We start from the raw sequence: 13,104 nt of genomic DNA, 5'->3' as shown, positions 1-13,104 counted from the left end.
TAATCACAAAGAGTCTCAAAGAGCTGCACAGACCACATATTATTGCAAACTACACACTATTATGACACAATCCCTGATCTAAATCCTACATGAGGGCAAGCAAAAACTCAAAAACTTCAAGTCAAGTCATGTTTATTTTTGACATCCTTAATCACAAAGAGTCTCAAAGAGCTGCACAGACCACATATTATTGCAAACTACACACTATAATGACACCATCCCTGATCTAAAACCTACACGAGGGAAAGGAAAAACTCAAAAACCTCTAGTCGAGTCATTTTTATTTTTGTCATCCTTAATCACAAAGAGTCTCAAAGAGCTGCACAGACCACATATTATTGCAATCTACAGACGATTTTGACACCATCCCTGATCTAAAACCTACATGAGGGCAAAGAAAAATTCAAAAACCTTATCATGAGGACATTGTTAGCATGAGACATAACTCATTCATAAGCTAATGAATATAAGTGTCTTTTAAGACAGATCGCAACGGTCCCACTGAGGTTGCAGATCGAATCCCAGTGGGCAGAGCATTCCACAGCACCAAGGCCAGAATGGAGAACCCTCTCGAAACTGCGGTCCCATAAAAGAACAACGGCGACCAGATAATGAAGGTGCCGTATTTGAGTCAATGATTGCTCAAGCGATAAACATCTGGTCATGCTGGATTGCCCTATCTTAGTTTTCAAACATCATGTTTCTATGTCGGGCAGCACGGCGGCGTAGTGGTTAGCACGTGTGCGGCATAGTTCTGTGGGAACCTCCTGAGTGGGTTCAAATCCAGCTCCAGACTTCCTGTGAGGAGTTTGTATGTTCTCCCCGTGCTTGCGTGGGTTTCCTCCGGGCACTCCGGTTTCCTCCCACATTCCAAAAAAACATGCATTTCAGGTGAATTGGCCGGTCCAAATTGTCCCTCGATGTGAATGAGCGAGTGAGTTGTCTGAGATCGAACCTCCTGTGTGGAGTTTGCATGTTCTCCCCATGCTTGCGTGCGTTTCCTCCGGGCACTCCGGTTTCCTCCCACATTCCAAAAAAACATGCATTTCATGTGAATTGGCCGGTCCAAATTGTCCCTAGGTGCGAATGAGCGAGTGAGTTGTCTGAGATCGAACCTCCTGTGTGGAGTTTGCATGTTCTCCCCGTGCTTGCGTGGGTTTCCTCCGGGCACTCCGGTTTCCTCCCACATTCCAAAAAAACATGCATTTCAGGTGAATTGGCCGGTCCAAATTGTCCCTCGATGTGAATGAGCGAGTGAGTTGTCTGAGATCGAACCTCCTGTGTGGAGTTTGCATGTTCTCCCCGTGCTTGAGTGGGTTTCCTCCGGGCACTCCGGTTTCCTCCCACATTCCAAAAAAAACATGCGTTTCAGGTGAATTGGCCGGTCCAAATTGTCCCTCGATGTGAATGAGCGAGTGAGTTGTCTGAGATCGAACCTCCTCTGTGGAGATTGCATGTTCTCCCCGTGCTTGAGTGGGTTTCCTCCGGGCACTCCGGTTTCCTCCCACATTCCAAAAAAAACATGTATTTCAGGTGAATTGGCCGGTCCAAATTGTCCCTAGGTGCGAATGAGCGAGTGAGTTGTCTGTCCCCGTGTGCCCTGCGATTGGCTGGCAACCAGTCCAAGGTGTCCCCTGCCCACTGCCCGATGATTGCTGGGATGGGCTCCAGCACCCCCGCGACCCTACTGAGGATAAGTGGTGCAGCTGATGAGATGAGATGAGATGTTTTTATGTCAGGCAAGTTCCCTGCCTGCTCTTTTATTGTGAAAGTCCCGCACCGGATATCACAGTGGTTGCACCCTCTCCTTCACAAGATACGTTATAAATCGACAGCAGAGGGCGCCCCCGAGCTCTTGGCATTTGCGCGCGGAGTTTATGGATTATTGAGAAGTGACCGATCAAATATTCATGGAGACTTTTGCGGAGGTTGAGGCACAACATGTGCCGGAGCAGAGCTTCCCTGCAGTGATCTTCCGACTGCCGCTCTTGCTGGGGGGAGCGATCCAAATATCGATATCATCCATAGTAGCGAAGTACTTGGATCGAATTGATACTATTAACCTGGGATCAATATTTCACTCAATTCCCTCAAAGGCTAGCTTCTCTATGTTGCTAGCATATCCCTTTCTACTGTCACTCAAGTTTACCCCAGAGTATGTGACTGACTGACCCAGCTTTAGCAACTCTCCCTACCTAGCCTGATTTTGCATCCTGCTGTCTATGCGTCCACACATACCAGGAGCTAAAAATATCAGAGGCAAACAGGAAACGCAGCACGGTGTGAAGTACAGAAAAGGACAATGTCAGGTATCACTTGTGTGTTAAAGAAGTCTGCTACTGTGGCAATACCACTAATTTACATAAACGCGTAGAAAAAGCCCACCCTGCAGAGAGCAATGAGCTGCAACGCAAAAAAGTAAACACGTCACCGTTCGTAAAGTACAGAAAAGGACAATGTCAGGTGTCACTTGTGTGTTAAAGTGGTCTGCTACTGTGGCAATACCACAAATTTACATAAACGCGTGGAAAAAGCCCACCCTGTAGAGAGCAACGAGCTGCAACCCAAAATGTAAACACGTCACCGTTCGTAAAGTAAAGAAAAGGACAATGTCAGGTGTCACTTGTGTGTTAAAGTGGTCTGCTACTGTGGCAATACCACTAATTTACATAAACACATGGAAAAAGCTCCTCCTGCAGGGAGCAATGAGCTGCAACGCAAAAAAAGTAAACACGTCACCGTTCGTAAAGTACAGAAAAGGACAATGTCAAGTGTCGCTTGTGTGTTAAAGTGGTCTGCTACTGTGGCAATACCACTACTTTACATAAACGCGTAGAAAAAGCTCACCCTGCAGAGAGCAATGAGCTGCAACGCAAAAAAGTAAACACGTCACCGTTCGTAAAGTACAGAAAAGGACAATGTCAGGTGTCACTTGTGTGTTAAAGCGGTCTGCTACTGTGGCAATACCACTAATTTACATAAACGCATGGAAAAAGCTCACCCTGCAGAGAGCAATGAGCTGCAACGCAAAAAAGTAAACACGTCACCGTTCGTAAAGTACAGAAAAGGACAATGTCAGGTGTCACTTGTGTGTTAAAGCAGTCTGCTACTGTGGCAATACCACTAATTTACATAAACACGTGGAAAAAGCTCACCCTGCAGAGAGCAATGAGCTGCAACGCAAAAAAAGTAAACACGTCACCGTTCGTAAAGTACAGAAAAGGACAATCTCAGGTATCACTTGTGTGTTAAAGCGGTCTGCTACTGTGGCAATATCACTAATTTACATAAACGCGTGGAAAAAGCCCACCCTGCAGGGAGCAATGAGCTGCAACGCAAAAAAAGTAAACACGTCACTGTTCGTAAAGTCTCCAGTTACCTGACTTGTTCTGATCTCCGATCACGCTCTGTTCTCCTGTACCGGCTACCTGACTTGCTTCCTATCTTCGACCACGCTCCGTTCTCCCGTCCCAGCTACCCGACTTGCTTCCGATCCCCGACCAGGCTTCGTCCTCGAGGGCTTCCCGCAATATGGTGCTCGCTGTGCGGTCTTTTTCCTTTTCAAAGCATTGTGTGAACCGTTACGCATTTGGGTCCACTGTTGGTACCGGTTCTAACAATTTTTGGTAGTTTTTCTGTAGTAATGTTTTTGTTTTAGACATACAAATGGACCATGGCACCCAAAACATTTTTTATTCGTAGTACTTTGTGTCTCCAATATAAATATAAATATAAAATAAATATATTAAAATACACCGTTCACTAAATTGTTCAAACCTGCATTCTCTTAACATTGCGCGTTCGAGACCGGCATTTCCACACGGGGGCAAATTTAATTTCTTAAACAATTTAACTAAGTGAACTCCATCGAATTAGCCGAATTAGTGTCGCTCGAGTCTCTGTCCAGCCTCCTCTCTCTATCTTCTGCCTTTCTTCTCCTGGCCCACGTTTTTTTCCCACAAGCTGGTGTGCCGGCCCCTCCCGTGGGCGTGCCAGGAAAGCCCCCTCGCCTCGATGTCTGAAATGCTCAAAACATCCCAGAGTGTTTCTACGTCACCAGGGCCGTCGAGAAGTGCTGATTATCTTATCAGCCCTTTTTCCCAGTTCCCCGCCTTTCCTGTGAACATCATTCTTCACTAGGTGGCATCGACCTGCCTCACAGCCCAGCCAGTGAATATCTTTTGGATTAAATGTCATTTGTATTTGATCGTACAAAATCCTTTATAGTCAAATGTATAAAATCCTTCAGAAGGCACATATTGACCAAACTTATACATTTTATATCTGCAGAACAGGGTACTGCAGCTCCTGGCCACTTACTCCTCCAAGCAGACGAATCCAATCTTCAGAAGTCATTGCATTTATTTGAGTTCTATTTATAAGTTGCACCAGAAGCCCTTTAAAGTGGGCCTCGTTGAAAATGAACATTTTTAGTATCTCTCATTCCAAAGGGCATACCTGTCGCCCTTATAAACTGTCGAATTTTTATTTACAAAGTACAAAATAATCTCGCACCATATTTTTTTTTCAAACGTGTTTATTTATGTCGTTTAACATGTTATATTGTACATGCGTTTCGTTATATATATCGTTAATTAACATTTTCTCATGATTGCCGATTGAGTGCAGCTGCGGCGGCTTGATTGGCAGCTGATTGGTGGACACTCTCTTTTCAAACCCCCGGCTTCCTCTTGGAAGCTGTCAGATCGTTATGCAAACTGTTACTTTCAGCTCGGTAAGCCTTTTCGTCCGACTTCGTTCCTGCCCTGCTTTTTTTCTGCCCGATCTTTGTTGCCAACCTATTTCCGGACCTGACTTCACCCTACCTATCCTGTTTTGCCTGCCTGCCTCCTGCTACCGACCTTTAATCTCCAGTCCCGGCCAACGACTTGCTATTCCCGCCTGTCTCCGATCCTTCTCGCCAAATTATGAATTCATTTTTTGCATTTAATTATTGTTGGTAATATACTGATTAAAGGGATAACCACAAACCTGTCTTTTTTCATTTTCTCCTTTTATACTTCCTTTTTTTCTTAACTTCTTTATACAACATAATTTAATGCATCAAAGCAAGTGAGCCGTTGGAGAGCCGGCTCTCTTTTATGAGTTGAGCCGAAAAAGCCGGTTCTCTAAAAAGAGACGGACTTCCTTTGACTACACAACTACCACGGAATGATGCATGATGGGAAATCCCCAGGCGGCAGACGCATGCGCACAGTAGCATCAAAAGCTTGCTTCATTTGCAACAAAAAAATCGATACCGAGATAGAGGCTACCGCGGCGAACTCTTTGTACGGCAAAAACGTACAGGTTGACAGGTATGAAAGGGGGATGGTGTCAAATAGGCGGCCCGCGGGCCGGATCAGGCCCGCTAAGGGATTGAATCCGGCCCGCGAGACAACACTCAGAGAAGCGCAAGAGAAAAACAAGCTGCAGGTTGAAATATGTCCACTTGATGTTGCCAAAGCCAGGTGCCTCGAACAAAGACACGGTACTCTCTCTCTCTCTCTCTCTCTCTCTCTCTCTCTCTTCCACCCCTTTTCTCCCACTCTCTGTCTCTGTCTCTTTCACTCTCTGTGTCTCTATTTTTCTCTTCCTTTGTTGCTCTTTGTCTTTTTCTCTCTCTGTATTTTTTTAACTTCATTTGCTCTAACTTCTTTTTTTCCTTTTCTCTCTTTTCTCTTTCTCTCTTCCAACCTTTCACGCTTTCTTTTCTCTTTTCTCTACTTCTGTCTTTCTATTTCTCTTTGGATTTCTTTCTTCCTCTCCCTTTCTTTCCCCCCTCTCTCACGACTTTTTATCTTTTTTGTTTCTCACGCTCTCTCCCTCTCTCTCTTTTCCACCCCTTTTCTCCCACTCTCTGTCTCTGTCTCTTTCACTCTCTGTGTCTCTCTTTTTCTCTTCCTTTATTGCTCTTTCTCCCGCTTTGTCTTTTTAACTTCATATGCTCTAACTTCCTTTTTTCCTTTTCTCTCTTTTCTCTTTCTCTCTCCCTACCTTCCGCGCTTTCTTTTCTCTTTTCTCTCCTTCTGTCTTTCTATTTCTCTTTGGATTTTTTTCTTCCTCTCCCTTTCTTTCCCCCCCTCTCTCACGACTTTTTCTCTTTTGTTTCTCACGCTCTCTCCCTCTCTCTCTTTTTCTTTCTTTCTCCCGCTCTCTATCCTTTTCCCTCCCTTTCTTTTTCTTTAATCTACTGGTCCGGCCCCCGACAGAATGTTTGTTCTATCGTGTGCCCCCCACCCCGAGTTCGAATGAGTTTGACACCCCTGAACGTTTCCTGGCGTAAAATATCAGTATCGGATCGATACCATTATCCCCCCCCCCCCCCCCCCCCCCTACCTCGCGTGCGTGGATGCGCCCCCCCTGCCACACACACACGCACACACCTCCCCCCACCCGCGCCGCAGTACAGTCGCCCGCTCCAGCGCTACCAAGATGCCAGCGCCTCGCTGAACATCCACCCCGGCATCCGCATCCTCTCCCCCGCGAAGCCCTTACTCCAAACCCCGGGGAGGCGTCGATCCCTGCGGCCGCTCCGTCACTAATATGCAATGTCTTTCCGCGCAGACAACCGCCGCGTACCGCCGACTTCCCGCTAGGGCATCCGCATGCCTGCCCGCTCCTCTCCCCGCGCCGCGCGCCACCAGACGACGCCATTCGAAGTGGAGCGCTGCCGGGCGCTCTCCCTTCCGGACCTCCTCTTCTCCTCCATCTTCATCCGCCGCTGCTGAGCATCCCGAAGCGGAGGTGGTCCTCATCCGGGCGCGCGTGGACGACGACGGGGAGGAGGAAGACGTCGAGGAAGCGGGCTGGTTTCTCGTGCATCTTCACGGAGGGAAGCCCGAGAACTGGACGTTTCCTCCGGCGTGCCAAGAGGGGGGCGGGCCGGCCCCCATGCGGCGGCGGAAATTGAGGCTGCCGCATCTGGTGCGCCTCTCGCCCCGCTCTCCTTTCTACTCTCCCCCTCTCTCGGCCAAATCCATGCGGTTTATTTGGAAGAAGATTTTCAGAAAAGGATCGCATATGCTGCAGTGTCTTTGTGGCAGGAGCCTGAAGAAGACCAAGAACCCGACCGGTGAGTAGGACCGCCTGCGCGCCGGAGACCGTCGGGGAACGCTGCTTGGCCGGACGGTTCGACCGCTCGCTGCTGTTTGCGCCGCGGTGGCGCGGCGAGTGGAGACGGGGGAGAGAACGAAGGAGAGAAAGACACGCGGGGAGAAAGAGAGAGGGAAAGACAGAGAGAGAAGGAGGGAGAGAGGGAGAGAAAGAAAGCGAGAGAGAGAGCGAGAGAAAGAGAAAGAAAGAAAAAGGGTAAGAGAGTGAAAAAGAGGGGGAGAAAAGAAAGTGAGACATAAAGAGAGAAAGAGAGGGAAAAAAGAAGAAAAGAGAGTGAGCGAGAGGGTGGAGAGAAAGAAAGTAAGAGAAAGAGAGAGAAAGAGAAAAGGAAAGAGGGAAATACAGAAATAGTGAAGCGGAGAGAAAAGGAGAGATAGAAAAGGAGGGAAATTAAAAAGAGAATAATGAGAGAAAGAAAGAGAAAGAAAGTTAGATAGAGAGAGATAAACTAGAAAAAGAAGAAGAAAGTAACAGAAAGAAAGAGGAAGAGGGACAGAGAGAGAGAGAGAGAGGAAGAGGAAGATAGAGAAATAGAGAAAGAACAAAAGAGAGATACAGAGAGAGAGAAAGAAAGAGAGTAAGAGAGTGAAAAAGAGGAGGAAAGAAAGAATGTGAGATATAAAGAGAGAAAGAGAGAGAAAAAAGAAGAAAAGAGAGTGAGCGAGAGGGTGGAGAGAAAGAAAGTAAGAGAAAGAGAGAGAAAGAGAGAAGGAAAGAGGGAAATAAAGAAAGAGTGAAGCGGAGAGAAAAGGAGAGATAGAAATTAAAAAGAGAGAAATAATGAGAGAAAGAAAGAGAAAGAAAGTTAGATAGAGAGAGATAAACCGGAAAAGGAGCAAGAAAGTAACAGAAAGAAAGAGGGACAGGGAGAAAGAGTGGAAGAATAATATAGAGAAATAGAGAAAGAACAAAAGAGAGATACAGAGAGAGAGAGAAAGAGAGTAAGAGAGTGAAAAAGAGGGGGGGAGAAAGAAAGTGAGATATAAAGAGAGAGAGAGAAAAAAGAAGAAAAGAGAGTGAGCGAGAGGGTGGAGAGGAAGAAAGTAAGAGAAAGAGAGAGAAAGAGAAAAGGAAAGAGGGAAATACGAGAGATAACTAGAAAAAGAGGAAGAAAGTAACAGAAAGAAAGCGGAAGAGGGACAGGGAGAAAGAGTGGAAGAAGAAGATAGAGAAAGAGAGAAAGAACAAAAGAGATATACAGAGAGAGAGAGAGAGAGAGAGAGAAAGGAAGAGGGGGAGAAAAGAAAGTGAGACATAAAGAGAGAAAGAGATGGAAAAAAGAAGAAAAGAGAGTGAGCGAGAGGGTGGAGAGAAAGAAAGCAAGAGAAAGAGAGTGAAAGAGAGAAGGAAAGAGGGAATTACAGAAAGAGTGAAGCAGAGAGAAAAAAGGAGATAGAAAAGGAGGGAAATTAGAAAGAGAGAAATAATGAGAGAAAGAAAGAGAAAGGAAGTTAGATGGAGAGAGATAAACTAGAGAAAGAGGAAGAAAGTAACAGAAAGAAAGAGGAAGAGGGACAGAGAGAGAGAGAGAGAGTGGAAGAAGAAGATAGAGAAAGAGAGAAAGAACAAAAGAGAGATACAGAGAGAGAGAGAAAGAAAGAGAGTAAGAGAGTGAAAAAGAGGGGGAAAGAACGTGAGATATAAAGAGAGATAGAGAGAAAAAAGAAGAAAAGAGAGTGAGCGAGAGGGTGGAGAGAAAGAAAGTGAGAGAAAGAGAGAGAAAGAGAAAAGGAAAGAGGGAAATACGAGAGATAAACTAGAAAAAGAGGAAGAAAGTAACAGAAAGAAAGCGGAAGAGGGACAGGGAGAAAGAGTGGAAGAAGAAGATAGAGAAAGAGAGAAAGAACAAAAGAGATATACAGAGAGAGAGAGAGAGAGAGAGAAAGCAAGAGAGAGCGAGAGAAAGAGAGAAAGGAAGAGGGGGAGAAAAGAAAGTGAGACATAAAGAGAGAAAGAGAGGGAAAAAAGAAGAAAAGAGAGTGAGCGAGAGGGTGGAGAGAAAGAAAGCAAGAGAAAGAGAGAGAAAGAGAGAAGGAAAGAGGGAAATACAGAAAGAGTGAAGCGGAGAGTAAAGGAGAGATAGAGAAGGAGGGAAATTAAAAAGAGAGAAATAATGAGAGAAAGAAAGAGAAAGAAAGTTAGATGGAGAGAGATAAACTAGAGAAAGAGGAAGAAAGTAACAGAAAGAAAGAGAAAGAAAGAGAAAGAAAGTTAGATGGAGAGAGATAAACTAGAGAAAGAGGAAGAAAGTAACAGAAAGAAAGAGGAAGAGGGACAGGGAGAAAGAGTGGAAGAAGAATATAGAGAAATAGAGAACAAAAGAGAGATACAGAGAGAGAGAGAGAGAGAGAGAGAGAGAGAGAGAAAGATAGAGAGTAAGAGAGTGAAAAAGAGGGGGAGAAAAGAAAGTGAGACATAAAGAGAGAAAGAGAGGGAAAAAAGAAGAAAAGAGAGTGAGCGAGAGCATGGAGAGAAAGAAAGTGAGAGAAAGAGAGAGAAAGAGAGAAGGAAAGAGAGAAATACAGAAAGAGTGAAGCGGAGAGAAAAGGAGAGATAGAAAAGGAGGGAAATTAAAAAGAGAGAAATAATGAGAGAAAGAAAGAGAAAGAAAGTTAGATGGAGAGAGATAAACTAGAGAAAGAGGAAGAGGGAGAGAGAGAGAGTGGAAGATGAAGATAGAGAAATAGAGAAAGAACAAAAGAGAAATACAGAGAGAGAGAGAGAGATAAAGAGAGTAAGAGAGTGAAAAAGAGGGGGAGAGAAAGAACGTGAGATATAAAGAGAGAGAGAGAAAAAGAAGAAAATAGAGTGAGAGAGAGGGTGGAGAGAAAGAAAGTGAGAGAAAGAGAGAGAAAGAGAGAAGGAAAGAGGGAAATAGAGAAAGAGTGAAGCAGAGAGAAAAGGAGAAATAGAAAAGGAGGGAAAGGAGAAGGAGAGAAATAATAAGAGAAAGAAAGAGAAAGAAAGTTTGATAGAGAGAGATAGACCAGAGAAAGAGGAAGAAAATAACAGAAAGAAAGAGGTAGAGAGAGAGAGAGAGAGAGAGAGAGAAAGAATAAAAGAGAGATACAGAGAGAGAAAGAGAGAGAGAGAGGGAGAGTAAGAGAGGAAGAGAGAGAGAGAAAGAGAGGAAGAGAGAGAGAAAGAGAGAGAGAGAGATGACAGAGAGACAGAGATGGACAGAGAGAGAGAGATAAAGGGAGATATAGAGAAAGGGAGCAACAGAGAGAGGAAGAGAGGAGGAAAATGATACAGAAAGACAAAGAGACAGATAGAGAGAAAGAGTATGAAAGAGTTAAAAAAGAGAGAAAAAGAGAGAGAGAGAAAGTAAACAAATAGAGATAGAGGGATAGAGAGGGAAAAGAGGGATAACGAGTGAAAGAGAAAGCGAGAGAACCAAAAGCTAGAGAGAGAGAGCTAGCACGGGAAAAAGGAGACAGAAAGAGATAGCAAATGATAAAAAGTGAGAGTAAGAGAGGAAAAGAGAGAGAGGGGGGGGGGTGACAAAGAAAGATCAAGGTAGAAAGAGCTAGAGCGAAAGAGAAAAAACGAGAGGGATTGAAAGTGAGAAAGAGTGAGTGAAAGAAAGAAAAAAACAGAGAGAGGGAAAGGGAGGGAGAGTAAGAGTGTGAAAATCAAAGAGTGAGAGATAAAGAAACTGAAAGCGAAAAAGAAACTAAGAGAAAGAGAGAGGGAGGGAAGAAGGTTTGTGTGTGGTGCGATACCTCATATTTTGTCACCGGGTGCTCAAAAAGTGTGCGTGCCAGTGACGCTGCAGTCGGATGCTCAGTCGGATTTTGCGCTCGTCCCAACTTGTCAGCTTGCTGACATGAGGAATTACGCGGTCTTACTGTTCTCATTTGGCCGTTCACGAACCCTGCGTCCTTGCCTCGGACCGATGTGGCCCGGAGGAAGGAGGGGCTTCCTCCAGCCTGAACTAGACTCCCACTCGGGGTTGATTGGCCAACAACAACTCTGGCAAGATGAACTGGCGAAAGAGAAAGAGAGAGAGAGAAAGCTAGAGCAAAAGAGAGAAAAAGAAAGAAAAGAAGAGAGAGAGAAAGAGAAAGAGAAGAAGAGAAAGAGAAAGAGAGAAAAAGACAGATGTATAGTGAGAAAAAGAGAAGAGAAGGAGAGAGAGAGAAAGAGAGAGAAAGGGAGTGAAATAGAAAGAAAAAAGAAAAGATCGAGATAAATAGTAAAAAATAGGGAAAGATAGAAAGAGAAAAATAGAGAAAAGAAAACGTTTGGAGGAGATCAAGAAAGAAAGAGAGAAAAAGAGACAGACAGAGAGAAAGCTAGAGCAAAAGAGAGAAAAAGACTGATATATAGCGAGAAAAAGAAAGAGAAGAAGAGAGAGAGCAAGAGAAAGAGAAAAAAACAGATGTATAGTGAGAAAAAGAGAAGAGAAGGCGAGAGAAAGAGAGAGAAAGGGAGTGAAATAGAAAGAAAGAAGAACAGATCGAGATAAATAGTAAAAAATAGGGAAAGATAGAAAGAAAAAAATAGAGAAAAGAAAACGTTTGAAGGAGAACAAGAAAGAAAGAGAGAAAAAGAGACAGAGAGAGAAAGAGAGCCAGGGCTAGAAAGCTCGAGAGAATGAGGGAAAAAGAGCAAGAGAGAGGGGGGAAGAAAAAGTTAGAAAGTCAGAAAAGTGAGAAAGAGAGGGAGACAGAGAGAAAGCTAGAGCGAAAGAGAGAAAAAGAAAGAGAAGAAGAGAGAGAGAAAGAGAAAGAGAGAAAAAGACAAATGTATAGTGAGAAAAAGAGAAGAGAAGGAGAGAGAAAGCTAGAGCGAAAGAGAGAAAAAGAAAGAGAAGAAGAGAGAGAGAAAGAGAAAGAGAGAAAAAGACAGATGTATAGTGAGAAAAAGAGAAGAGAAGGAGAGAGAGAGAAAGGGAGTGAAATGGAAAGAAAAAAGAAAAGATCGAGATAAATAGTAAAAAATAGGGAAAGATAGAAAGAGAAAAATAGAGAAAAGAAAACGTTTGGAGGAGATCAAGAAAGAAAGAGAGAGAAAGAGAAAGAAAGAGAAAGGGAGCCAGGGCTAGAAAGCTCGAGAGAATGAGGGAAAAAGAGCAAGAGAGAGGGGTGAAAAAAAGTTAGAAAGTCAGAAAAGTGAGAAAGAGAGGGAGATAGAGAGAAAGCTAGAGCAAAAGAGAGAAAAAGAAAGAGAAGAAGAGAGAGAGAAAGAGAAAGAGAAAAAGACAGATGTATAGTGAGAAAAAGAGAAGAGAAGGAGAGAGAGAGAAAGGGAGTGAAATAGAAAGAAAAAAGAAAAGATCGAGATAAATAGTAAAAAATAGGGAAAGATAGAAAGAGAAAAATAGAGAAAAGAAAACGTTTGGAGGAGATCAAGAAAGAAAGAGAGAAAAAGAGACAGACAGAGAGAAAGCTAGAGCAAAAGAGAGAAAAAGACTGATATATAGCGAGAAAAAGAAAGAGAAGAAGAGAGAGAGAAAGAGAAAGAGAGAAAGACAGATGTATAGTGAGAAAAAGAGAAGAGAAGGAGAGAGAGAGAAAGGGAGTGAAATAGAAAGAAAGAAGAAAAGATCGAGACAAATAGTAAAAAATAGGGAAAGATAGAAAGAGAAAAATGGAGAAAAGAAAACGTTTGGAGGAGAACAAGAAAGAAAGAGAGAAAAAGAGACAGAAAGAGAAAGAGAGCCAGGGCTAGAAAGTATGCCTGCAGGTTACCCAATGTGATCATGGGCCTCTGGGTTGCTTCACTGATTAGTTTTCTCCTTGTTTTGACCAAGGGTTTAGAGCACAGGTGTCAAAAAGGCGGCCCGCGGGCCAGTTTAGGCCCGCTAAGGGATTGAATCTGGCCCGCGAGACAACACTCAGAGAAGCGCAAGAGAAAAACAAATAGGTCAATTTGATGTTGCCAGTGCCAGGTGCCTCTTACAGGGACACTGTACATGTATTTATCTCTCTCTCTCTCTCTCTCTCTCTCTCTCTCTCTCTCTCTCTCTCTCTCTCTCTCTCT

The 13,104-nt window shown here is 44.0% G+C and overlaps 1 protein-coding gene across 1 annotated transcript in view; it reads left to right on the top strand.

The window, feature by feature from the left end:
• Positions 1-6,430: 6,430 nt before the first annotated feature.
• LOC148368468 (fibroblast growth factor 14-like) overlaps positions 6,431-13,104 on the top strand; it is a 108,553-nt gene continuing 101,879 nt past the window's right edge. Inside the window, exon 1 of the mRNA XM_088330483.1 lies at positions 6,431-7,075. Coding sequence (XP_088186609.1) covers positions 6,547-7,075 — 529 coding nt within the window. The 5' untranslated portion in view covers positions 6,431-6,546. The remainder of the gene's footprint in view (positions 7,076-13,104) is intronic.

Source organism: Urocampus carinirostris, chromosome 3 (assembly GCF_059441175.1).
Source record: "Urocampus carinirostris isolate Australia breed hairy pipefish chromosome 3, RoL_Ucar_1.0, whole genome shotgun sequence".
In the NCBI taxonomy this organism is placed as follows: Eukaryota; Metazoa; Chordata; class Actinopteri; order Syngnathiformes; family Syngnathidae; genus Urocampus; species Urocampus carinirostris.
Note: the sequence above shows the minus strand (reverse complement) of the source record. Positions and strands in the feature narration are given on the sequence as shown.